The sequence below is a fragment of the Haemaphysalis longicornis genome, unplaced genomic scaffold (assembly GCF_048455015.1).
Source record: "Haemaphysalis longicornis isolate Haplotype H1 unplaced genomic scaffold, Haemaphysalis longicornis Haplotype H1 scaffold_7, whole genome shotgun sequence".
Lineage (NCBI taxonomy): Eukaryota > Metazoa > Arthropoda > Arachnida > Ixodida > Ixodidae > Haemaphysalis > Haemaphysalis longicornis.
In genome coordinates, this window is record NW_027526422.1 from 70722943 (window position 1) to 70747697 (window position 24755).

At 49.6% G+C, this 24755-nt stretch overlaps 1 protein-coding gene across 1 annotated transcript; it reads right to left on the reverse strand.

Moving 5' to 3' along the window:
- Positions 1 to 8745: 8745 nt before the first annotated feature.
- On the reverse strand, positions 8746 to 16559 carry LOC144145908 (uncharacterized). Its single transcript, XM_077677740.1, has 2 exons — positions 15059 to 16559; positions 8746 to 9956 (listed from the first exon to the last, which is right to left on the reverse strand). Exons 1-2 carry the CDS (start codon positions 16348 to 16350, stop codon positions 9014 to 9016), a joined length of 2235 nt encoding a protein of 744 aa, XP_077533866.1. The 5' UTR covers positions 16351 to 16559; the 3' UTR covers positions 8746 to 9013.
- Positions 16560 to 24755: the final 8196 nt, after the last annotated feature.

Below are 24755 nucleotides of genomic sequence, written 5' to 3' on the forward strand. Positions count from 1 at the left end.
TTCCCGCAACAGTGGGATGTCACTGTTTGGAGGCAATGGCATTGCAGACTACTTCAAAAAACAATAGAATTCCAACAATGAGACAGCGCTCACACTGTGCTCTGGCCGAAAGTATGAGATCAACAGGAAGAACTGAGTGGCAACACATAATTTGTGCGGGCGAATTCACCAGACACCCCACCAAATCATTGGCCAGTGTCCACCAGACACATCTGTCATAATCATATGGGCACCCACCCACTCTGCCGTCCCGGGCAACGAAATCATCCACGTGTTGGCCTGAGAGTTATTCCGCCAGGTGCCAGGAAGTACGCAGGATAAGCCAACCGTGTTGATCACGTTTCACAAAATAACTAAACGCGTCATCTATCCAGTAATGCATAAACATATACGAAAGAGGAGAAACGGCAGCTTTAAGGAGTCCAGACAAATACTTGTCTCCCATTCCACCGAATGCCATATATTGCACCCCTCCGTATATTTCCCGCAATGCCACTTCTGCGAAGCCCCAGGACGTACGCTCTTTCATATGGTAGGGGCCTGCACCCACATGCCACTGCATTCGCAAAAGCCCTCCCTTTCTCCAAAGAATACCAACAAACTCCTATCCTGATCGCACCCTTCTTCACTCCACCTATCCCACCATATATTCGGCCACCGGTAATTTCTGTCCTTACCCAGCACCTTATACCATCAAGCTTGGGAGTGCGGAAAAACCCCAGGCCGACCCCCCCAACCCTTCCCTTTCTTACGAGCAGTGGCTGCCTGCCTGAAAAGTCCAGACCCTGGGACCCAGCGCATACTGGTGAAGAGGGCCTGGACTGCCAGCCAAGGGCAGCGCGTCCCGGACTAAGGACGCCCCTCACCGGGTGGGTGCCCTAACAGCAGCAACAGCGCTCGGGAAATGAACATTTATTCCTCCTCCTTTTTTCCTTCTTACGAACTTCAGGATAGAGCTCTGACCAGCTCCATCCAACTTCAGTGATCAGTGCCAACTGATGTTGAGGGCTGTTGAGGCTGGGAAAGCTCAAAGAGTCTTGGACTGAGGACTCCTCCCCATTGCTTTTCGCAATAAACACGTTTACTGTCTCTCTCTCTCTCTCTCATATTATTGGAGGCAACTTTGTGCTTGAGAGACCAAGATGTCATATTGTTGTGTCGCAGGTGGTGTACCAATGACAAGGGCCCGGCACTGGAGCGGGCGCGATGTACGCCGGCACACCAGACCATGGCACGAGCAAGGAGTGCGAGACTGACCCGCTTGAGCCCAACAATCGGCTTAACCAACAAGCGGCTGTTTATGGCCGATAATCCACAATGACACGCCTACACACGTGCTTGGCTAACTCCAATCACGTACGTTGTTCAACATCTATTACACACTGTCCAACACAGCGGCACACCTAGTGCACATACGCTCTGAAGTAGGGCGCCACTGACCTACACATTATCCCCCCCCCCCCCCCCCCCCCGTCAACATGAAAGTCAGCACAACAAGTCTCATTGTCCACACAAAAGCACTGGCTCACTTGCGCACAGTCTCATGGCCCACACAAAAAAGGTTCCCTCATGCACGAGCAGTGGAAGCAGTGGAGGTAAGACTACATCTTCTACATGCTGGCATTACTACATGTTGGCAGTGATGAGAACACGGAACACTGACCTACACCACACATATTCATCGCCACACTTTCACTTGCTACAGGCTGGATAAGACCAAACAACTGTGTCGTTTCAACGCCCCCCTACGGCCAATACAGAAGACGAGAATTCTCACTACTGCGATAAAGCATGCCAGAAATGGGGCGACGCTCGAGGCACTCTAAGCAAAGTTTAACGAAGTGCATCACAAGTTGAAAGCTACCAAAAACGAGTTTACCGCGGAGCCACAGAAGTTCAATGACATCGAAAACGAAGAATTAAGCTTGCATCAAGGCACACATGAAACGACAACCAGTGTTCTTGCCGAGAACCCCAGCAGAGAAGCTTGTGAATTTAACTCTTGAACTGCAACAGGGCTTCGTTCCAACTGTTCGTATTTCAGTGTACAGAGGACGCTCATTCATGTGGTGCTTATATTGTAGACTACATTTACCAAGTCCGGCAGAAGCTACTGCAATCTGCACAAGGTCCTCAAGGAACTTTAAAAGAAGGATACATACTTGTCTATGGGAAAGCTTCTGGCTTGGCTAGGTATTCATGTTCTGAACAATGTGGAAATGAGTTTCCAGGATGCTGCATGAATTCTAATTCGTCAGCACAGGTCTATGTGCAGTCAGTCATTTTCATTCCTAAAACAGCTCCTGAAGTACGGGTCAGAGTTCCCAAGACTATATGGGAATTCGAGAATGATAGTAATGATTGCACTGAAGTGTGGAAATGGAACTTGACTGGTTAGTGTGCAGACAGCACTACATAACTTGGACTGGTGCTTGGAAGATGCTGCAAATTGCACAAAGGAAGGCAATACTAACTCTAACACAGGGCAGTCATGAGTAATTAAGTACTGCAGCTATTGTTCAAAGAACAGGAACAGCTACCAAATGGTTCAGCTCTTCTGGCCTTACAGGAATGAAGCTGGCATTCAGAGCCACTACAGGGCCACCTTTGAAGAGGACCTAAGAGGGCCTAATTCAACAGAAGTTTCGGTTTAAGAGAAATGATGTCCCTTGAATAAATTTGCTGGAACGTCTTTTGTGAGAGGGACTTCCTCCGCCTATGATAATCAAAGTAGGTTAATCGGGAAGAGAATTCCCACTTGGTCCAACAGCTAAGAATGGAGTGGGAGGTGTTCTGCAGTTAAAATAAGGGACAGTCATATCAGGAGCTGAGTACTGCACCACCAAGCAGCTTACAAACAAGTACCAGTGGGTGCTGGCCCTTAATAGATCCATGCTTTTCGTTCCCATGAAAACTTTCTTCACACATCCACCAAGCTGTGAGAAACATTTACCGTATTTTCCAGCGAATAACCCGCACCAAAAATGAGAAAATTTCAGGGGTGAAGTAGAGGTGCGAATTATATGCGAGGCATTTCCTTTGGTGAAGCTTCACCGCAATGCACGTTGGGCTGTGATGCCACTACAGCAGTAATAGCGACTAAGCCACTGTTATCCCATTGACAGTGGTTATTTCGCACACACTGCTCAACAATATCCCAACCTGAAAAAAATGTACGCGGCAAATCACCTAGTTACGTAATCAGCTAGGTAAGTTTTTTTGCATAAACAAATGTGTAATGTTGCTTGAGTAGTAGATTTGGTCCATTCTCTTATGTCTAAAATATGCTGGCAATATGCGGGGATATATTTTTTTTATACGTCGAAGTAAAGTCGTAAAGTGGGGGTGCGGGTTATATGCAGGGGCGGGTTATACACACGAAAATACGGTACCATTGGAGAGGAGGACGCTGAAGATCAGCTCAACCGGCTGGTTGCTCTTGCTGCTCTGCAGTTTTTCTGTTTTTTGTCTCGCACCACCGTTTGCTATATTAAATGTTTCTTCTCTCTCTCCCGTACCTATTTGCTGTGGTTGAAGTCCTTTCCGGTGCCTCCTTTAGGAGCACCCAGCGACTTCACAAGGTCGAACGCCTCGTGTCAAACAGCAAAGCTGCGTGCAGCCCCTGAAGCTCAGCAGGGTGCCGTCATCGCTCGCGCTTTCTGCTCCCGTAATGGATGGAACCAACCAGGGTCTGCCCACTCCAAGTGGACCCCATCAAGCTACTTCCGCAGTTAATTCACACGAATGCGCTACCGATGCTAACCTGGAAAGCCGGTCAACTCTTAAAGCGTGCTACTGACCAAAAGACAGCTGACTGGAATATTTTGTCTCACGCTACTGACATTGAAGTAAATCAAGGAGACTTTACGCTTGCCACAAGAAAACGCAATTACAGTTGAACCCCTTTATAAGAGACACGTACCGGGGAGCAGTTTCTGTCTCTTATACGAGATGTCTCTTATAAGCAGGGAACCATGTTTTCACTTACTAATCAGACCCTAGTTCAATGTGGGCACCGTATGACTAAAACAAGCTCAAAAGAATGCTACAGCATGTTGCAAAAGATTTATTATAATTTATGTTTGTCCCCCAGAATTTATGAAACTTTGTTTGCTCCATGACTGTATTTACACTGTTTTTTCCAACCGATTCTACAAGCTTTTTTCCTTTCCTTGTTTGTGGAAGATGAATCGTAGATGTTGAGTTCACAAGCCCGATGAATAGCCAGAGTGCACAGCTTCTTCCGCTGTGTGCTCAGGCTATTCATTACGCTTGCAGGACTCAACATCTGCAGTGCTTCTTGATTGGGAGCTACGCGAGTGGGAGAGCCCGCATGTGCGATCGCGCTCCATCAAATGGATGGCAGTAAGCTTCAACCACTTCTGTCAGTTGCATTACCATTGGCAGGGCTTCTCATTGTCATTTCATAGCTGACTGAACCACTTTGTGTTTGCTGAAGTTATACTAAATAGCGACTGCAGGCGTCTGTCATCCACCTGTTTCCACAATGGAAGCAACTGCAATTAGTGACTGGTGGCACTGCATCTGAAGTTAAAATGTCTGTTACAAGCGAGATTATTGATTAAAGTTCAAGGATGCTTTGTCCCTTATAACCAATCTTCTACATCCAATGTCTGTTATAAAAGAGGTCGATTTAATGGGAAAGATAGGGCAGCCGACCATGTGGGTGAATAGTGTCTCTTATACCCATTTGTCTCTTACATCAGTGTCTCTTATAACGAGGTTCAACTGTAAACGGCCGGGATTCCAATTGCCTTTGAACCAATTGAAGGGTATACAATTTGTGGAGAGCCAACCCCAAGGTAATGGTGTCAGAAGTCGTGGCAATGGCACAAGAAACAGTTTAAACCATCACCTAACCAAGGGTGATAGCCTTATTGTGACAGTGTCGTCCCTAGCGGCAGCGAACGGACTTGTACTTGTCTCCACCCTTGCTGGTATGCTATTCGAGGAGCGCATACCACGGTCGTACAAAGCAACATACGGGAATATCCAAGGTGTGCCCCTTGACTACACTGATGAGGCACTAGAGAACTACGTTAGCGATGGGCATGATCCCTGCTCGTCGGCAGGTCACCAAGTCATCTCTGAGAACAGCCGACGCTGTCATCTTGGAGTTCAATTAAGCCTGGTTCCTCTCTACCAGCTCGGGTGTTTCTTGGTTCCAACAGCTTCTCCGCAGAAGAGTACACTGGATCTGCAACACAGTGCTTCAAGTGCCAGAAACATGGCAAAATATGCTGTGGGGACCACCCCCACAAAAACTGCACCTCACCAACTAACCCTGATGCGCAAACTGTGGCGGCCCACCTCCCGCATCATATGGAGCTTGCCCGAAGAAAAAGACAGCTAATCTTGCATGCAGGGTCGAGCAAGTTACTAGGGAAAGCTCCTTTCCAACGCGAGCTACCATCAAACCCAGATGTTGTGTTTTCACCTGTGATTGTGCATTCAAACGACCCTCCACTTCAGGGCAAAACTCCCACAAGCAAGTCCGATGCACAACTCGCACGGGATCAACCAACGACCACAACTACGCATGCTGCACCTGATGGCTGCTCACAGGACGCAGGCTCCCCCTCAACTCGACGTCCCCGCAGGGAACATGGACAGATGGAAGTTCAGGCTGCGCAGCCCGAAATTACTGGCATTCTCATCCCCATCATGCTCTCCGCAGCAATCAGGGTACTGCTGTGCACCAACCCCTCGTATAACGGTATCCCTGAGATAGAAGCAGTCTTGTCTGTGGAACCTTTTGTGGCCTCCACATCACCAGCTATGCGGCAGCGTCCCAGAGCACAACAAACTTGATTACATCGGATGGCCTCCATATTGTCACACTGGACCTTAACAGCCTAGTAGTGAGGCTGACTTAAGAAGTACTTGGTATTTATACCACGCCACAGGTATAGATGCTCTCTTTAAAGGCCATTACTAAAAGGCCCTAGTGCTTTCCTGCTTGGGTATCAGCCCGCTCTAGGAGTTCCTGCAATTTTTTTAGCTAGCTAACACGATGTTGGCTGCAGTTTTTGTGATGGGCACAACTGGTGAGCACGTCGGAATCGTGGAATGCTACCCTAGTAAAGCTTTCTCATTAAAATAGCTCGCTCAAGCCGCACTGACCCGAACTCGGATATCCATCACCGTGGCCACGGGAAAGTTCTTCCCGACAACCAGCCCAGACGGAATCTCCAAGCGGAGTAACGCGGAGCCAAATGGGATATCAGTCATCGCAGCCAAGAGAGTCCAAACTCCTGATCCGACCAACATCAACAAGATCTCCCAGCCGAGTCCTCGCGAACAGGGTCCGCACATCTGAATGTGTACATGTGGCTCGATGGGAAAGAGGGTGCCGGTGGGAGGCCAGCGAGGGTCCGTCCTCGTTCGCCAGTCATGGTGTTATGGGTACAGTGTGGGACGTGACGCACAACCACCGAGGAAGCTAGCCCACGTGTGACCCCGCCGCTGACCAAGACTGCCGGCAAAGGCCAACCCCGTGGCAAACAAGGCATGGGGACCCCACATGTTTTAGACAAAAAAGAAAAAAACACACCTAAGATTCCAGGTATTTTACCCCCCCAAAAAAACCGGCCAATGATGGCCGGTTTTAAGTACGAACCGGCAACCGGCCTGCTGTATAAAAAAACCGGTCGGGCCGGTCAAAAACAGGGCAGAAGGCAACCCTACGCACATTCCCGGGGACTATGACAGCGTACATTCTCTCGACAACCAATCACCTGCCTCAGCAAAGACGGCAGTCCCAATTGTGTTGGTGACATTTTTGGCCAAGGAGGGGGTAAGCTGAGCAGCTTTTGATGCACACTACTGCCGCTGCTAGATTGAGCAGCTTTTGATGCACACTACTGCCGCTGCTAGATTGCACTTTGACTATGGCCAAAATGTATTCTGTTGGAAAGACTGAAGCCAGCACACAAAAAAAGTAGCTGAGCACATGCCAAATAAAGCAACCGAATTCCTACACAGTTTAGCCTTGATTCACGGTCTATGATGCACCGTTACATGGGATGTGCATTACGGCAGCTGCTTGCTAGTAGCAATCACATTAAAAGCTATGTATGTTGCAAGTTCAGTGGCTACGTTGTGAAACACCAAGTGCAAGTCATGCTCGTGTGACCAGCTCAACTCGTTGTTTTTAACCTGGAAGCAGTAAACGGCTGATTGTGCAAAAAGCCAGGGTGGGACAGAAAACCGGTGCCTGGCGTGCACATCTCGCCTCCGCCCTTTCTGGTGCACTGCTCTCGGCAGTCTGAACGCAGCTTGATAGAAGAGCGGTCGACGAGTTTACAGCTTTCCATCGCGTATGCATGCACCAACATGGCAGGTTCAGTGACATCAGCGCAAGCCACAAGCTTGGCAATGGAACAAAATAAACACATGTTAAGGTACAACCTGCTAGGCAACCCACGTGGAAGGCAGAGTTGCACCTGTGGCTGTGAGCGCGGTGTTCCACAGATAATCAAGCGCGCACCGCTGACTGGGCAGAGCACTGAACAGCCCCAATTGATTGCATTGCCAAACTCCAAGGAGCGGAGGCTAATGCTCTCACATTCAGAACTCGTAAAAAGTGCCTAGGTGACCTCAAATTTGTTGCACCCATACGTCACAGTGACGGGAAAAAAAAAAAAAAAAAAAACTCGCGTTTATCCAGCTAACGCATGGATGAACCGTTTCCGTTTTGTTTGGTAACAAGTGCATTATCCTGGGAGACCCCCAGATCTTCAGCGTTGGATATGGGAACCCGAGCACCGCTCCCTTCTTGGATTTCTGCGTGAAATGGGTGCAATGCTGTAGCTTTAAAACTCCCTGTTATGCCGTAGGGCAATCTCTCGCAATTAAAAAAAAAAAGAAACTTCTCACACTGGACAAATTTAGCTTAGCAAGTCTTATTCTCACTCTCTCTCTCTGTTTATGAGGATGACGTAGGTCTAGCTTTATGCATGGTTAAGTAGCGCGGTAAGGACGGGACAAAAGTAGAGACCACACAGGACTAGCGCTAGCGCAAGACTGGGACTAGTAGTGTGGTCTCTACTTTTGCCCCGTCCTTACCGCGCTACTTAACCATGTTTCACAGTTCGAACCACCTAGCCCACATTTACGCGTTGACTAGCTTTATGCAGTCCATACTTAAAATTGAGGCATCTCAAAGACAAGCTTTGGTTACATAGAGAACGACCTGATTGAAAAATTGCAATGCTTAACTTCACGAAGGAGTGCTGACCTAGACTTCATATTGCGCGAACGCGTTTCTTGCACTTGAGAATGGCCAGAAATTCAAGGCCACTTAGAGAGCTGTGCTTTCGAATAAAGGGGTTGCAACGTCACGTCTTCATGCAATCTTCACCTGCCTGGTGAAGCCTGATCTATTACGTCTACGCCTGTACCAACTCACAAAATGAAGATGCAGTTTTTCACTTTGCAGTCACACTGCAAGGCTGAGAGACAAGGTGCGCCATTTCAAAGAAGAATGGGCCATGGCTCCATTTGACCAATTCACAGATCTGAAGGCACTTGTACTGCATGAAATGGCTCCTGCATTTGAAATGGCAGTGAGGCTAACCACAGAAAGGGAGAACGTGATCCCCATTCGCTTCAAGAATGCAGCGATACGTATTTTTTAAAGGATTTTTCTCATAGTCATTAGGACTGGGCAAACTCTTTAAAAGTAATTTGCCCCAACTGCTTACTTCAACCACATATCAAGGAGCAGATATACGACCACTTATATTGAGAACGTTGAGTAGGAAGATTGTGTGATCACAGAAACTTCATATCACTTTGGGCATTGTGCATTTGAAATTAAGATCAGTTCAGTGGCAGAAATACAGAACTTTGTCAAACTTTTCTGAACTATAAAGCCAGGTTCCCACTGGCAAACAGTGAAGACTGAATGAGACAGCACGCACAGATGCCACTTTCTATCACAGTGGTGCACGAATGGGTCAGTACTGTGCACTGAACAAGTGAGGCAGGATTAGGCGAGCACGTCGGCAACCGTGAGGTGGCGCACGATGGCAAGCCAGCAGTCCTTGTTGAGCGCATCCACCTGGGTGGTCTTTGCCGGGTGGCATTCCACAGAGTGCCGAACGATGCCCGTGATGAGGAGATAGTTGTCGCGCAAGTAGCGCTCGGCTGCAGATATGGCCAACAATGCTTCTGGCTCCGTTTTTCCCGTGACTTTCTTCAGGAGCTTGCGGAGGCAAGGCCTCTTCGAGAAGCACTCAAACCCCTCTGCACACTGCTTGTCCAGGCTGGGTGAGACGACAAAGTCCACCGCTCGGTTCAGGGCACCCTGGTTCCTGCGCACCGCCTCGAAGAAGGGGAAACTCGCAGCATCGCAAAGCAAGTTGGTCGCGAGCCCAAACTCCCCAATGGTCTTGTTCTGCTGCATTCCCCGTGAGAACTCTTCAACAAACTTGAAATACAGACTGGTCCTGGTGCTGAAAGAGAACTTGATGGCTGTCTTGTTGTGGGCCAGCAAGTAGGAGAGTGACGTCGCCGTCTCAAACTCACGAACTTCATCAATTCCCACCAGCATCTTGGTGATGCCCGTGTTTTCTGCGAGGGCGTGCAAGATTTCCCCGACAAACTTGCCGTTGTCTCGGTCAATGGCCACGTCAAGATACTCGATGGTTCGGTTTGCCTTGAGCATTTCGCAAAGGGCTTGGCCTTTTTTTCCAGGGTCTCCCTTAATGCGGACCCCCAGTGTACGGACGCATTTGCTGGAGGCCAGGGCGTCAAAAAGCTGCTCGAGACTGGCCAGAGAGAGGCTGCGGATGTCAGGCAGGCGGAACTCTTCAATAGCAGCTAAAGACGAGATCAGGGCGGCTGTCAAGCCCGGCAGGTCAGGCTCGGTCCAAGGTAGCTCCACGCGGCTGTAGCAGTCGTTCCGAGTAAGCTGTCTCGCCAGGGCGTAACTGGAAAAAACAGAAATCAACAAAATATGTAGGTCTGTGATTAGCCGTGGACATCAACAGCTCAATGTGCTTTTAATGATTCATTTCCAGAATTTCGTACATTTATAGCGCTCGGCATCACAGACTTCAGATTTCGTAGTGCATCGTGCAAGGAAATCCCTGTCTGCTCACAACCGTAACTGCTTGGCCAGATGATACAAGTTTCATGCGCTTTCACGAAGAGAAATGGCTGCCTTTTTTATTTGCAACTGTTCTTCAATGACTCCATGAAGGGGCCTTGAAGAGAAAATACAAGTTTGGTTCATTTAAAAAAAGTCTTTGTCCCAATAACAGTGACACCAGACTTCCTGCAAACTTTAAACTGATAACCAAAAGAAAAAAGAAAACAGACCAAGCTGTCAACACCGCAGCCACTTTCTGGCGACATCTCCGACGTCACAGAACCTTGTTCCTGCACTTAGCAGCCGCCAACCTAAAGCCACCACCAAAAAACATGACAGGGCAATTGTAGTAAAGCCTCTAGTTGTGTTTGATTGGAACACTCGAATGGTAACGTACACACTGACAACCATGTTTTTAGCATCGCCCTCCATCACGTCACTGCTGAAGTCACGTAGCACGAAATTTTAAAAGATTATCAGTATTTGTTGCGTTTTCTCGGTTAAAAACGTTTCTCATGGCTGCAGTAGAGCTCAAAGAGTTACCAAGGGCTAGTTTTTGCAAAGTGAAAAGTGAACAATGCTGTACAGTCAAACACAGATATATCGAACTCCAAGGGGATCGCAAAATAGTCCGATATATCGATAATACAAAATATAAAATATGCGTGTCTGAAGGTTATCTCATAACTGCACACCACTGAGATCTTTCAGAATTGTGAGAAGTGGACGCTCGCTTGCCGATTTGTTGCTCACAGCACAGAAAATTCAAACCACAGCGCAACAACCACTGCACATTATTTTAAAAAAGACTGAGGCGTCACGAAGTTCACCAGACTGTCTTTAAGCTTAGGAATGCCGTTCAAATGAGAAAAGCCAGCGTTGAACACTGTGCCACAACAGAGGAGAATCTGAACACTGACGCAAGCACGGCTGCAGTAGGTGTTTGGGAGCGTCGTCAGGGCCACTAGTAACATCTGCTTCCTTGCAATCAGTGATGTCCGCCACAGCCTGCAGATTGCTATCAGCACTTACGAACTCATGTGCTGTTGTAAATGGGGCATGGAAACGATGAACGCTCTTAAAACTCACTCTCGAGGCACTCAACGCTGTCATCTTCAGTATCTGAAAACTTCCCGTCTGGAGCCGCACAACAAAGCCGCTTTGCACATGACACGCCCCGGCTGGGCTGCTGTGAAGAATTTCGAATACCTCCGCAACCAACATTTTTTCACCGGCTGGTACCCGTCGAATGATGCCCGCTTTTGTTGCTAAATCCAAATGCTTCCGTGGTTTTCGTGACCATGGCCTCGAAACTTGTACCACGGACAAAATAAACCAGCCCATGTCACATCGGGCACCCTGTATGAGCCACCACTGACAACTGCTCAAGCACGTAGAAAAAAAAAAAATGCCAGAAACCGAGCGCTTTTGGTCGGTTTCCTCTCCTTCTTTATTGCCTTTTCCGTAGAGTTTCATACAGTAATAACTAGAGGGTAAACTGACGCTAATGTGGACGCGAACCCCAAGACGGCACTTACACTTTGATGATGATGGGCAGTTCTGGAACCGGATTGCGTAGGATCGAAACGGGCCTAAGGTTGCGCAAATTGTGTTTTTTTTTTTCAACGAAACTCTCATTGTGCGGTTCACTGTTTACAAATTACATGGCAAACAAAAAAGTTGGCAACCAAAAACAGGTTTTATTCGAAATAAAATGGTGCATTTAAATAGAAAGCAAACACAGAGTCGAGGAGGTTTTCGGAGTACGTTTGCCATTTGCCGCAAATTACAGCGGGACGCGGACTCCTTTAAAAGACTACTTGTAGAAGTTTCGGAGCTTACAGTTTTTAATATTAAGAAAAGTTTTCTGCTCTTAAAAAAAGAAATCTATTATTTTTTGGAGAAGTTATTCTAGCCTGAATTAGGGACATTCCTTAGGCAGCGTTCCTATCAGCTGCCGGTACTGCTGGTTGATGCCGTAGGAGCCGGTGTTGGCACAAGAGGTGTGGCTGTTCCAAGCAATTTGCAGTCGTTATCAGCTCCGAAAATACATTTCTCTGCTGAATGAGCTGCACCGCAACTGCAAATTCGCAGACAACTTTGCCGCACACAGCGCCATCATTTTGTGTTTTCATGCCCACTGTGCTGGCAACGAATTGATAACGCATCCAATTGGCAACTCTGGTTGTAAAACATTCCACTCAGGGCGGCGTCACTGTGCGCGTGGCACGCAGTTCAAGGAGAAACATATTTTTGAACGCTTCTTCCACCACCCCTTGTAGGCAAGCAAATGCATTCATGTAAGCCCAAAGTGAAACCCAAAGTGAAAATGAAACTGCCTGCATGATTCAATCCATAGCAACTTCGACAAGCCATCAAGTGCCAATCCGAATCCAGAACTACCCTTCACGCCCATTGCGGTGGACAATCGCAGAGCCAGATTCCTGTCTAGTTGTTATTGTATGAAACTCTATGGCCGTTTCCACCCAATCACTTCCCGCGTTCTCGCTTCCATGCGGCTGCCCCCCATGCCACGGTGCAAGCGTGCCAGCAGCAGGTGTTGAAGACCATCGAAGCAATGCGACGCCGCCGCCTTCACACCGAGCACAACATCGCCCGCGAGAAGTCATCACATCCATGCCGTCGGGAGAAGCGCACTAGCAGTGCAGCATTCGATATATCGAACGTGCCCGCGATCAGGACTTCGATACACACGTATAACCGAGCTATACTTTTGCACGGGATTTCAAAGGGTATGTTCTCACTGTTTGGTATAGACGAATTGATGTATCCGCGTTCACTATATCCGAGTTCGACTGCGTTTTGCTTTCAGAGCCACCCCAATTCCGTGCGTATTAGGAGCCTTTGGAGCGATTCCCAGAGAATGAAAAGTCCTGTCTTGCGTTGAAGGTGGCCTTCAGTTTGGACCCCTTCATCATGTTTGACAAGTAGCTTGCTCAGCGCCCTGCCTGATCAGTCAATCTCGGAATCCCTTGTCACTCAACTCCTTTTTTAGGAAAAAGTAAGTGTTGGTGCTGGTGACAAGGAAGGCAAGCTGGCACCACTGGCAATAAAAGACAAAAGCATTTTCTGATCAGTGCTTGTATAAGTCAGTCCGAGTCTTCAATGTGCACTGTGACAAGACATACGAAAAAAATTTCTCAGGGAACGCAAGTCTGCTTATGTGCCTTGAAGGTGAAAGCATTATGGCTTTCCCTGGTGATACTTATTAGAGCTCTTTACTGCTACGTCGTGTTTGCGTCTCTTCCCTTTCCTTTCTTCATCTTTTAGTGCCCATCACTTGGACAGCCAGACTGGGAGCACTTCGTTCCACAGCTTCCCCAGAATCAGAGTTCTCCATGACTCGGGGGCACGTGTTCTGCTCACGTGACGTCCCCTTCAACTGTCACATGACATCAGCGAAGCACACACTAGCCTTACTCTTGATCCCCCGCCGGCAACGTGCTAAGGCAGCGGGGTGGCAACTCACTTGGTTCTTACCCTGAAGACATGGACTCAATTCCCACACAAACTCAAATGTGCTTTTTATTTACTCTTTACCGTGGTGGCCCCAACTGCATGAGCACGAGACTCAAGAGCTACTTTCCCACACTGAACTGAACTTCTTTACCTTGCCAGTAGGAATGGCAAGGTAAAGAATGGAGATTAGGGACGGACACGTAAACATGGAAACACTGCATACAGCACAGGACACGACGGTCTTTAACACAGCTGACGGGCACATTGGGCTTGTTTGACACCACACTGGCCAACTAGCATAAGCAACACTACATGAGCCTGCTTGGAATTCCTACCCAACGCTTGAAGAAAAGATTGCTATCAATCGTAACAAGTACAGCAGGCACAAGTCCGGTCGGAAGGGAACTGAGTGCAAACAGCGGTTCTTGAATGGTATCCCTGTGCCATCTAGGAGGACAGATGGCAACCAACGGCCCTGTTCTGCAGGCAGTGGCAGCCTCAGTTAACATAGTAACTTTAGTTTTTGGTACTTGCCCATAGGACGTTATTGACGACGCCGTAAAACATACGAGGCAGGGAGTATTAAAATTCTGTCTTGAGTAGTTTGATTTCTTAGTGAATAAAGCATCGTTTGCTGACACACAACTGAGTGTACTATAAAACACCAAATCTTTTAAATAAAACAAATATTTTGTTGTCATGGCTCCTTTGAACTGCGCAAACAATCCTTCTCTGCTGAAATCAATACACTAACCTGGCAATCAACTTAACTATTAGCACAAGTTAAAAGTTCACATAGGGCATGACTTCAATCAGCAGCTGATACACAATGTAGACACAAAAGCGTATGGTTGCCAAAGTCATGTTAGGCTTATCCATTATTAATACTTAGCAGTGGGAGAGATGCACCTCTATGATGCTATGTCCCCCGACACCTTGATTACAAAAAAACAGCTGCGGTTTATTTGGTGGAGTAAACATAATAACACCAACTTTTACGGAAATTTCTAGGATTTAAGCTACATCTACATAGGGAAGCTTGAAACAGTAGTTACTGAACCACCAACTGCTTGCGCTGTTTAATGATGATCCAGGGACCAGTTTTCGACTGCTGGTGACTGACAAAAAACTGGTTTGATTTGACGCCGGCTCAAATTCTGCCAGAGTTGGCATGAGGACTGCCCTGTCCGAGGCATTTTCTCAATAACATCAGTGCTAGCTTTCTTCATTTAGAGCTTCTAACACTCGCCAATATTTGTGACCTCTTGTTGCCGAAAACACCATCCTTCAAGGCCGCAACAGCACAGGCTAGTTACCAAAACTTGGTTTTTCCTTAGTGGTCGCTATCAAAGCGTGTAATGCTATTTGCTTCTGCTCTACCGCTGTGCTTCGGGGCTCACGCATTTTGCAAAACATGGCAATAAACTGAGAGAAATTTGTTACGGTGCCAAGTTTGCATACCTGAAACTCTGGCGCCGCTTGACGTCAATGAAGACAAGCTTCTTCAGTGTTTTGTTGGTACGCAGCGCCTTGCAGAGCGCCACAATTCCATCTGCTGGCAGAAGAATTTCACTCGAAAGATGGAGCGATTCAAGGGTGGTGTTCACTTTGAGTGCGACCGCCAAAAGGTGCAGGGAAGATCTGGAGATTTCAACGTCCCCAAGGTGCAGAAGACGAAGGCCAGTGTTCTCTTGCAGCAGCAAAGCCAAAGCATGTCCACACGCTCGACTAATGCGGCATTCACTGACCCGCAGCTCTTTCAACGTAGTGTTGTGCAGAAGCGCGGTGAACACTGGCTCCGGAGAGCAGACGGCTTCCGCTATGTTAACACTGAGCTTTTTCAGGGTTGTGTTGGTTTCAAGCTCCTTCGCCAGGGCAGACATCTGCCCCCTGCTTGCAATTTGGGCGACAGTGAGCTCCTTCAGGGCCGTCGACGAGTGTAAGAGCCGAGCCAGCGAAACCATGCTCACCGGTCTGTCGCGCCACTCGTCGTACTCGTAGGAAATCGCGAGCGACTCGCAGCTGAACAGATACCGCAGCGCTTTGTTGACAAGGCGCGGCATTTTGGCGTTGGAGATGTGAAACCTTTTGATGGAGCCCGCATTGTGTCGCAACAACTTCGCCAGCTCGGCGGCAACCTTGGGTTTGATCTTGTAAAACTCGAGCTTCAGGCTCTCGAGTCCGCCGACGGCATCGAGGTCTTCCAGCTCGTAGCAGTGCCGTTGTTTGCTAGACCAGGACATACCGCTGCCTTCAAGTTCGAGGCCGCGTACAATGCGGCGGGAGTCGCTCCCCATGGTAGGGCGCAGACGGATGGAGAACGGCGTCTCTTTGTCACCGCGTCCTGGATGATCGTCGTAGTTCACCTTGAGCTCGTCAATGCACGGGTGGTGCTGAAAAAGCCACGAGACCAGGAACGAGGCCTCGGCAGCAGCGGTCGCTCGGTCCTTCTCGACGTACCCCTCGCCGTGCGGCATGGAGCGAAGTTGGAGCTTGCCCGGCCTGCGCTCGACCATCTCGAACGCCAGCCCGTGCATCGCGCGGTTCCACGGGGTCAGTTCCGTGCATAACCAGCACCTCCGCTCGGGGCCGCTGCAAGGGCGGTCAAAATCCAGTTGGCCTTCCCAGGTGTCTGCGGTAACTGCGCTGCGAGCTGATACGGGGCCGACGGGGCGCTCGTCGCTCGAAGAGTCCGACGAGTTACTGTCGAAGCCAAAAAGCGCGGTCATCTTCAACGCGCGAAGCATGGCCATCTTCAACTTAGCTTCGGTTCAAAGCATGAGCGTAAACAGGGTGCTGCACGCAGCGTTTTCTGGGTACGGTACCTCGGCCTCAACGTTCAGTCTAGCAGCACAAGTTACGCATGGAAAGTTACAACACCACTCCGTTTCTGCGGTTTGCGCATATTGCGCGCCTTTGTTTTGATCTGCTGCTGGCACTGCTGGCTCCACCTGGCTAGTTTAGTTGGTTCAGTCAGTTTAGTGGCTCAGTGCCAACGTTTTTAGATTAGGTCAGTTTGCAAACTGCGCCTCGAGAGGCGGCACCATTTTGTCGCCATTCCGAGGGGTCGCACCATTTTGTCGCCATTCCGAGGGCGACGCCAAGAAGGTGCATGCAGTGATCACCTGTGGGTGTTTGGGGACTTGAGGGGCATCCCAGTGGCAGTGTGTGTGGTATACCTGGCAGTGAACACCAAGCACCGTGATGAAAACGTGCAGTCGCTGGAGTGCGTTCGCAGGGATGCCCGCCAGTGGGCAACGGACAGGGAACTCATCATCCTTGGTGACTTCAACGGGCACCTCAGTGAATTAGACGGCCACACTGACTTTAACGGGAGGCTGGTGTTAGGGTTGGCCGAGGACATGCAGCTCAGCATTCTTAACCTTGATCAGCGGTGTGTGGGCCAAGTCACCTGGTGTGCACGAGGAAGCGCCACCACCATCGATTATGCACTCATCTCACACGGTCTGGACAGTGCCTGTAGGATGTGCACGGTAGATGAGGAGGGCTTAAGGAGTGTGGGGAGCGACCATAACCGCCTGTGCCTGCAGTTTGGGGCTGCAGGGTTCCGGAAAAGAAACCCACAGCGGAAGGACAGAGGCAAGTACCTGCCCAGCGCTGCAGTGGGGAAGGTCTGTGAAGATTTTGAGGTTAGCCCACACAGGCATGCAGCTACATCTTACGAAGACTTTGTACAGGCCTTAAGGGAGGTCATTGAGCGCCACATGGTGCAGGACAGAAGGTCGGACGAGGCCAGGAAGAACCCATGGTGGGATGAGGAGGTGGAGACGGCATGGAAAGAGCGCCGTAGAGCAAACCGAGCTCACCGGCTTGCCATCAAGACTGGGTGTGCCGAGGCGGTCCCAGCTATGTGGGCTCAATACATTGAGCTGAAACGCAAGGTGCAGGCATTGGTGCAGGCGAAGTTGGCCGAGCACAACATGAGCCTCTTTCGGTCACTACACTCGGATGGCAAATCCACCGCCCAGAGGTTCTGGAGGTATGTCACGTCGTTGGACAGGCCAGCCCCCCCTCCGTGCCAGCTTCGGGATGTGGCATCTGGACGCTCTATCCTCAACCTGAAGGAGCACCTCACCGAGCACTTCACTCGTGTATTTCAGGACCCCGATCCTCCGGCTGACCTGTGTGGTGGGCAGAAAGAGGACATACCACCTGACGCGACCTCGGCCAGGTCAAGGGAGGAGAGCACACATTATGCCTTCTCAGGGTTGTCGGTGGACCGGGCCTTAGCACAGCTGCGGGCTCGAACAGCCATGGGCCTAGACAGTCTGCCAGCCCGGCTGCTAAAAAATCTCGGGCCTGTTGCCAGAGAGCAGTTGGCAGACCTGTTCACAGGCATCATTGAGGGAGCTCCAATCCCAGAGGACTGGCGTTTGGGCAGGATCACCCTTGTCCCGAAACAGGGTGGCAACCCTGCACACCTGGGCGACCATCGGCCACTCACCGTCACTAGTGTTGTGTACCGCCTGTTCGCGAGCATCCTTAAGGACTGGCTGAGCGGGTGGGTCGAGGCGCACAACCTCCTGACAGAGTTGCAGAACGGATTTCGTCGGGGGCGCAGACTGGACGACAACTTGTCTGTGCTCACTCAGTGTACAGAAATAGCCAGGAAGGAAGGACGCTCCCTGTTGTGTTGCTTCTTAGATGTGGAGAAAGCATACGACTCGGTACCCCATGCCCTTCTCTTCAAGCGGCTGGCACGTATGGGTATCCCAGGGGCCATACTGGACACCATACAACGCCTGTACGAGGGAAATTCAGTGGTGGTGAAGTTTGGTGGCGTGCAGTCTGCACGGATCCCAGTGGCCAAGGGACTCCGGCAGGGGTGTCCACTTTCACCACTGCTGTACATATTGTATGCAGCTGACATTGAGCGGGAGCTGCTAAAATCAGGCTTAGGCTTTGGCCTAAGATTTAGCACCAGGGGCATAGATGACAGCTGCAGACTTCCGGGTCTGGCCTTCGCAGATGACTTGGTCGTTATGGCAGAAAGCTCATCAGAGCTCCAAGTGCTGCTGGACATCTGCCATGCCGAGGTCACAAAGCTGGGCCTACGGTTCAACACCAAGAAGACTGCAGTTGTCCGCCTTGCTGGTGGTCAAAACGCAAACAGTATGCTCTCACTGGCCGGAAAACCCCTTGCCACTCAAGCAGCATACAAGTACCTGGGTGTGTGGCTGGGAATGGACGAGAACCTGTACAGTGAGCAGGAGGAGAAGCTCCGGCAATCAGCACTGAGAGCCCAAGGGATCCTCAGACGCCGGGTGCTGTGGGGCTGCAACCGCTTCACTATGGTACGCGAGTTGTGGAAGCTCGTCCATGTACCAGCCCTGACGTTTGCCAACGCTGTGGTCTGCCTGTCATCGGACACTAGGGAATGGCTGGAGCGACGCCAGCGTGAGGTGGGCCGCACGGCAGTCGGCTGTCATGGCACCGTAGCCAACGAAGCTGTGCAGGGCGATGTGGGGTGGTCCTCGTTTGAAGCGAGGGAAGCTTCCAGCAAGCTTGTCTATAAGGGCCGCCTGCTTTTTATGAGCCGTGAACGCTGGGCGCGCCGAGTCTTCGAGTACCTGTCGGCGACGTGCCTGCGCACCAAGTGGACGCGTCGAATGTACAGGCTGGAACAAAAGTATGGACTCTCCCGAAAGCCTGTCGAGGCGAACTCGGCAACCTTGTGGACACGAGAAGTGCGGCTGCGAGTTTGTGCGGCAGAAGAGGAGGAGTGGCGCCGCAGCTGCTCCGAAAAATCTTCTTTGGCCCTCTACAGATCCCACAAACGTGCGATCAGCTCGGTCCGGCTGTATGACAACAGCCTGGGCAGCACGCTCCTTTTTGAGGCTCGAGCGGGGGCACTTCGTACGCGAGTTCGACAGAAGAGGCTGGACGATTCAGTGGAGGATGTCCTGTGTCGTGCGTGTGAGCATGAGGAGGAAACGATGGAACATGTGGTCCTCCAGTGTGATCAGCTTGGACCAGACCGCAAGGGCGTGGGGAGCGATGGCAACACTCCTCTGCATGTTGCTCTTGGGTTTGAGGAGGGTGGCTCAGTGGACATGCGCGCTGTGGCGCGGACAAAGTGCCGCCTTGAAATGTGGAAGAGGGCGACCCTTGGCGCACAGTAGTATGGGTCGTAGTGTGGCGTAGGACTAGGACGGTGGGTTCGGGTTCTTCGGCCACTGGGCCTTCACGGGCCCTGAGCTCTTGTATATAGAGTGCGTGCGTAGTGTTATTTTTTTTTGTTTTGTTTTTGGTTAGGGTCGAGACCTCTCACCCGCCCGCTGCAAAGGGTACAACCGCAATATCATCATCATCATCATCATCATCTAGTTTGGGGAGCGAGGCTCGCCCCGGCCATGTGTTTTCGCTGTGCTGTTGGTGCTCGCCTGTTCGTCACGTCTGTATTAAGGTATTAGCTCTGTGCTGTCATCGTGCATACATATTTTAGTGGATCTCTGAAGTGTCGGTGCGGTTTGTTGACGTGCTGCGCGCCGGGCTGCCGTTCGGGGTATGCTTCGGAAGCGGCAAAGTCCGTGCAGCGGCATTTCTTCAAAGTGCCGAAGGGTCCTGACGGATTGAAGGCGTGGGAAAGCGCGATTCCGTGGAAAAACTTCAAGGTTACGCCATAAACATACGTTTGTGACATTCATTGTGAGCCTTCAGACATCGTCAACTGTTACTGATTAGGCAGTTTTAGCATATCGTTACCGTGTTTGCGTTACCGTTTACCGTGTTACCGGAAGCCGCTGGCGAAGGTGAAGCCTGTGCCGGTAAGTTACCGTTCGCGGTAACTCTCGCGCTGCGCAGTCGACTCCCGCAAACACGGTAAACGGTAACGTAAACACGGTAACGATATGCTAAAACTGCCTACTGACACGTCGTGAACGGTCAAACTGTAAGGATACCGTAAGGCAGGTGGACTCGGAGGGACGGCGCGGCGCCCCGTATTTTCCCTGACATCCCTGAGCATCTGTCGGCACCAAAGACGTCAACGTCATGCCGAAAACCACCCAAATGGGTGACAGTAGTTCCGACCTATGTTCCGTCCTGCCAAAATCACGGGCCTTTGCGCGATGAAACTGGCGTAATTAAGTGGCAGTATGAGTGGTGTAGAAAGCGCCGAAGTCAGCACGTACGTTGGGAACTGATCTGTGGTTCGCGGTTATGCAGGAATTCAGCAAATGTCCGACATTTCAATCGTAGAATATGAAGGCTTCGCCTACCCAGGTTATCTTCTACAAGCTCGAAGATTCTGGGTGTGATTGAGAAGGCTGCAGTAGTCGGGCAAAACTTGTCGGTTGAAGTTAATTCAAGAGGTTTGCTTGTCCCGCCGTGTAGCTACAGCGATAAAAATGGGAATACTCAGCCCCAGCTGGCAAGGTGGAAGAATGTAGCATCATCCCATTTGTTCCAAGATCAGCCCTTGGAACAAATTACTTGTTTCCAGACGTTTCATCCGCAACAACTGCCGTGAAAGGGCATGCAGTGTGTGTGGCACAACATATATATTCACGGTGCTGTCAGATCAGATCCCTAGCCGGCGCGGTGGCTAAGGCGCCGTGCTGCTGGACGCAAGGACTCGGGCTCGATTCCCAGCCGCTATTCTGATAGAGGCGGAAAGCGAGAACACCCGTGTGTTCGGGATTTCAGCGCATGTTAAAGATCCCCTACGTGGTCAAAATTAATCCGGAGCCCTCCACTACGGCGCGTCTCATCGCCTGTGAAGCGTCGGCGCGTTAAACCTCTTATAAATCAATCTGACTAGTCAAATCTTAGAAGTGTTGCCTATCTGTAGATTGCAAAAAGAAACGAGCAGGAAAAATCAACGCAGAAGATAGCATAAGCGATGGCTCAACGGAAAAACTACCAGGCTAAACGCTTTAAAAAATCGGCACATCAGGGCTACAAGATAAATGAAGGCTAAACGCTTTAAAAAATCGGCATATCAGGGCTACAAGACGATAAATGAAAGTTTCTGTGACCCTAACAGATAGTCCATCAGATTTACAAACCAACAAAAAAGAATAGCAGTACGACAAGCATTCTCATCAGAGAACAACGTTTATTTCTTTTAAGAAACCACATTTATACCTGTCAAAGAAATGAAAAAAAAAAACATTGGTTTAATAATTGCTTCAATTTTCTTTTTTAACAGCCAAGCTGTTTAACAAATCGTAAGTTTTCGTGTCCGCACTTAAAATACCAAGAATTTGCTGAGCGCGTGAGCGCGCACGTCAGCACTTGGTTTCCAATCGGCTCACTTGATCAGTTTTGTTGTGGTTGTAAATATGTTCTTGTGAAAACGTACCTACTGCATTTGCTTCCACAGCATAAATAAAAATGTCGAGGCGTCTTTTCTTGATTCCAAGTAGATGGCCGACTACTGTACGCTTTCCCGCAGTTACAGTAGCGTAAGACGCGTTCGGGTATGCTATAAAGACAAGCGGATTGTGCAGTGTTTGCCTAGCCTTTTTTTTTCTTAAGTACAGCTTGTTTCTCGTTATAATGTCGATAAAAATGTGAAGCTCTTGTCACTAGTAGAGCGAAGTTGGACTTCGCATGTCAAAAGAAGAACATTAACGGTGTGCGGTGGTCGTTCACCGGCGCCTTTCCGAGCAAGGAGTAGCAGACGACGCGCCGAGACCGATCTCAACGCTACCGCAGCGCCACCGCCTGGTCGGCGACAGACCCGGCCCGCGCCGCTGTGCTTGGAAGGCCGCGCTCTTTGCCAACTGACCTAATCTAAAAACGGCTGTCCCTATCCGCACGCCTCGCGCGGATTATTTTTAAAACTGTCCGCACGCCTCGCGCGGATAACTTTCAAAACTGTCCGCACGCCTCGCGCGGATAACTTTCAAAACTGTCCGCACGCCTCGCGCGGATAACTTTTAAAATTGTCCGCACGCCTCGAGCCCGAATGCAGCGCCGTGTGCCAAGTTTCTTTTTCTGAAGATGATTGTGTGCATCGGGGCGTAGAGCTCGACGTACTGCCACATTCGGCTTGTGATTGCGGTGACGGCGTAGTACATGGTAAATGCGCGAATGAGGTGTTGTCCAGTGCAGGGTGTGTTCTCTGTGCTATCGCCCTTCATGTCGGCGCATTCGGCGGCAAAGTGCGATGCTTGCACGGGCAGCGACATGGATCAGCGGGAAGCTTAAAGGGGCCATGCAGAAACGCAGGTTTGGTTCATTCGAAAGGTTACCTCGTTAGATACATACTGACACCATTCTTAACGTAACACGAGGGTACGTAGAATAATGCTCACAGCACAAAATAAAAACAACTCATGGAAAAGGAGAAGAAAGAAGTGCTGTTTGCTGTCATTTAATCTGCCCGTTTTTTCTATTGTGAGCATTATGGTCTACCAACTAGCTCGCCACCTGATGTCCTAGCTATGCTTGATGTGGTGAGGTGCCAAAGACCCTTCCAAAACACTGCGTACGAAAAATCAGTCTTAAAGTGGACTTCATGCCAAAAAATTTGGTTTGACATTACAACTGCTCCATTTTAAAGCACTCGCTTGCATGGAAACTGCTGTTGTATGAAGCGAGTCTGGTGCATTTCAACAACACACAGCATTGCCACATTCTTTCTGAGTAGCGGCACATTAGGTGTCTTCGATTTTACTGCACTCGCTGCACTCATTCAGGTAGTGCAGCACTCGTCTCTTCGATTTTCGAGTGCAGCGCGCGGCGCCTGCACTTTTCTCTTCGATTTACCAACGGTGCGGAGAGTGCAGGATGAGTTCACGCTTTCCCTGCACCTCCCAGGGAGGAGGTGCAGAAGCAGACGACAAAAGTGCAGGACCGGTTCTGCAGTGGCGGCGCCTGCGCTGAACTGGCTGAACTCATCCCGAACTCATGCAGAAAGTGCAGGCCAAATCGAAGAGACCTATTGTATGCTCTGCGGTTATGAGCGCGTTGAAACATTGTAAATGTGGTATTCATGCCTAGAGAGAGAGAGAGAGAAAAACTACTAGCTAGGCAGCCCTAGTCCAGGCTGGCTGGCTGTCTCTTAATCTTCATTAGGAGACGGCCAGTCCGCAAATCTCCCAGAGTCCCTCACTAACCCAAAGGCAGTGGGCTGCCAGAAGTTCTTGCATCGACTTCTCGTCTGTTATCTGATCCGCATTCAGCCAGTCTTCCCAGGAAGTGATGTGGTAGCTTAGGCAGGTATGGTGGATGGCACTCTCAGTAAAGGGGTCATACTGATGGGGTGCGAAGGGCAGTTGGGTGTAGGGCAAGTGGGGCAGGAGGATCCCATTTATATAGTGGACACAGGGCGGGCAAGAAGGAAAGGGGTTATGAATTTTCCCAGGGCAGGGTGGGGTGCGGGCTGGAGAACACTGCCTACTGGCACTAGCACATGCGCAATATGTGGCCTTAGATATACAAAGCTTCTCAACAAAATTGTACACAACTCAAGGTCTGCTATGATGCCAAAGAGGGCACTGGCAAGCATTTCATCACACGAGTGCTGGGTGTGTCACATTTTTCTTTGTAGTTGTTCCAGCTACGCTGTTTTTTTCTCTTGTGCAGAACCAACACACTGCCACTGTTGTGCACTTTGTCACATAATGTGATATGTGTTGACCCCTAGCCAAAAATTTTCCATTTGTGCATCATGTGTAGGTCAAAACTTTTCTGTTCAATGTACTCTATATGGTAATGGAGGAGCTAGAGCCAAAAGGAAACACTTCAATGATAATTCCAACCTGTGCCACCAGTGTATACATTCTCTTGAGAAGGGAGATTATATCATAGTCATCACAGTGTGCCTTTGAGAGTTCTTTCCAGAGAGGATGTATCTATTAATCTTTTGTATTATTCGTGCATGAAACGGCACACATATTAAAATAATAGTTATTCACAATGTTCGTTTCTTCCTACGAGACTGAACTGGACATATCTCTTTAGACCATAGGCAGTGCAAGTGTCTCAAGATATGTACTCTCTCATGCTGTGGTGTTTATCAATTTCTTTTTCTTGGGTTGGTGTTCTTCCCTTTTTTTGCACCGTTTACTTTGTATTTACTTTGTATTTTGATTCAGAGTTTACATTAATGATTTTCTTTTCAAATGTACTTTTTACGCACTGGACTCTGCTAGCAGCATTTCCTTGTTTCTCGTTTTTAACATTT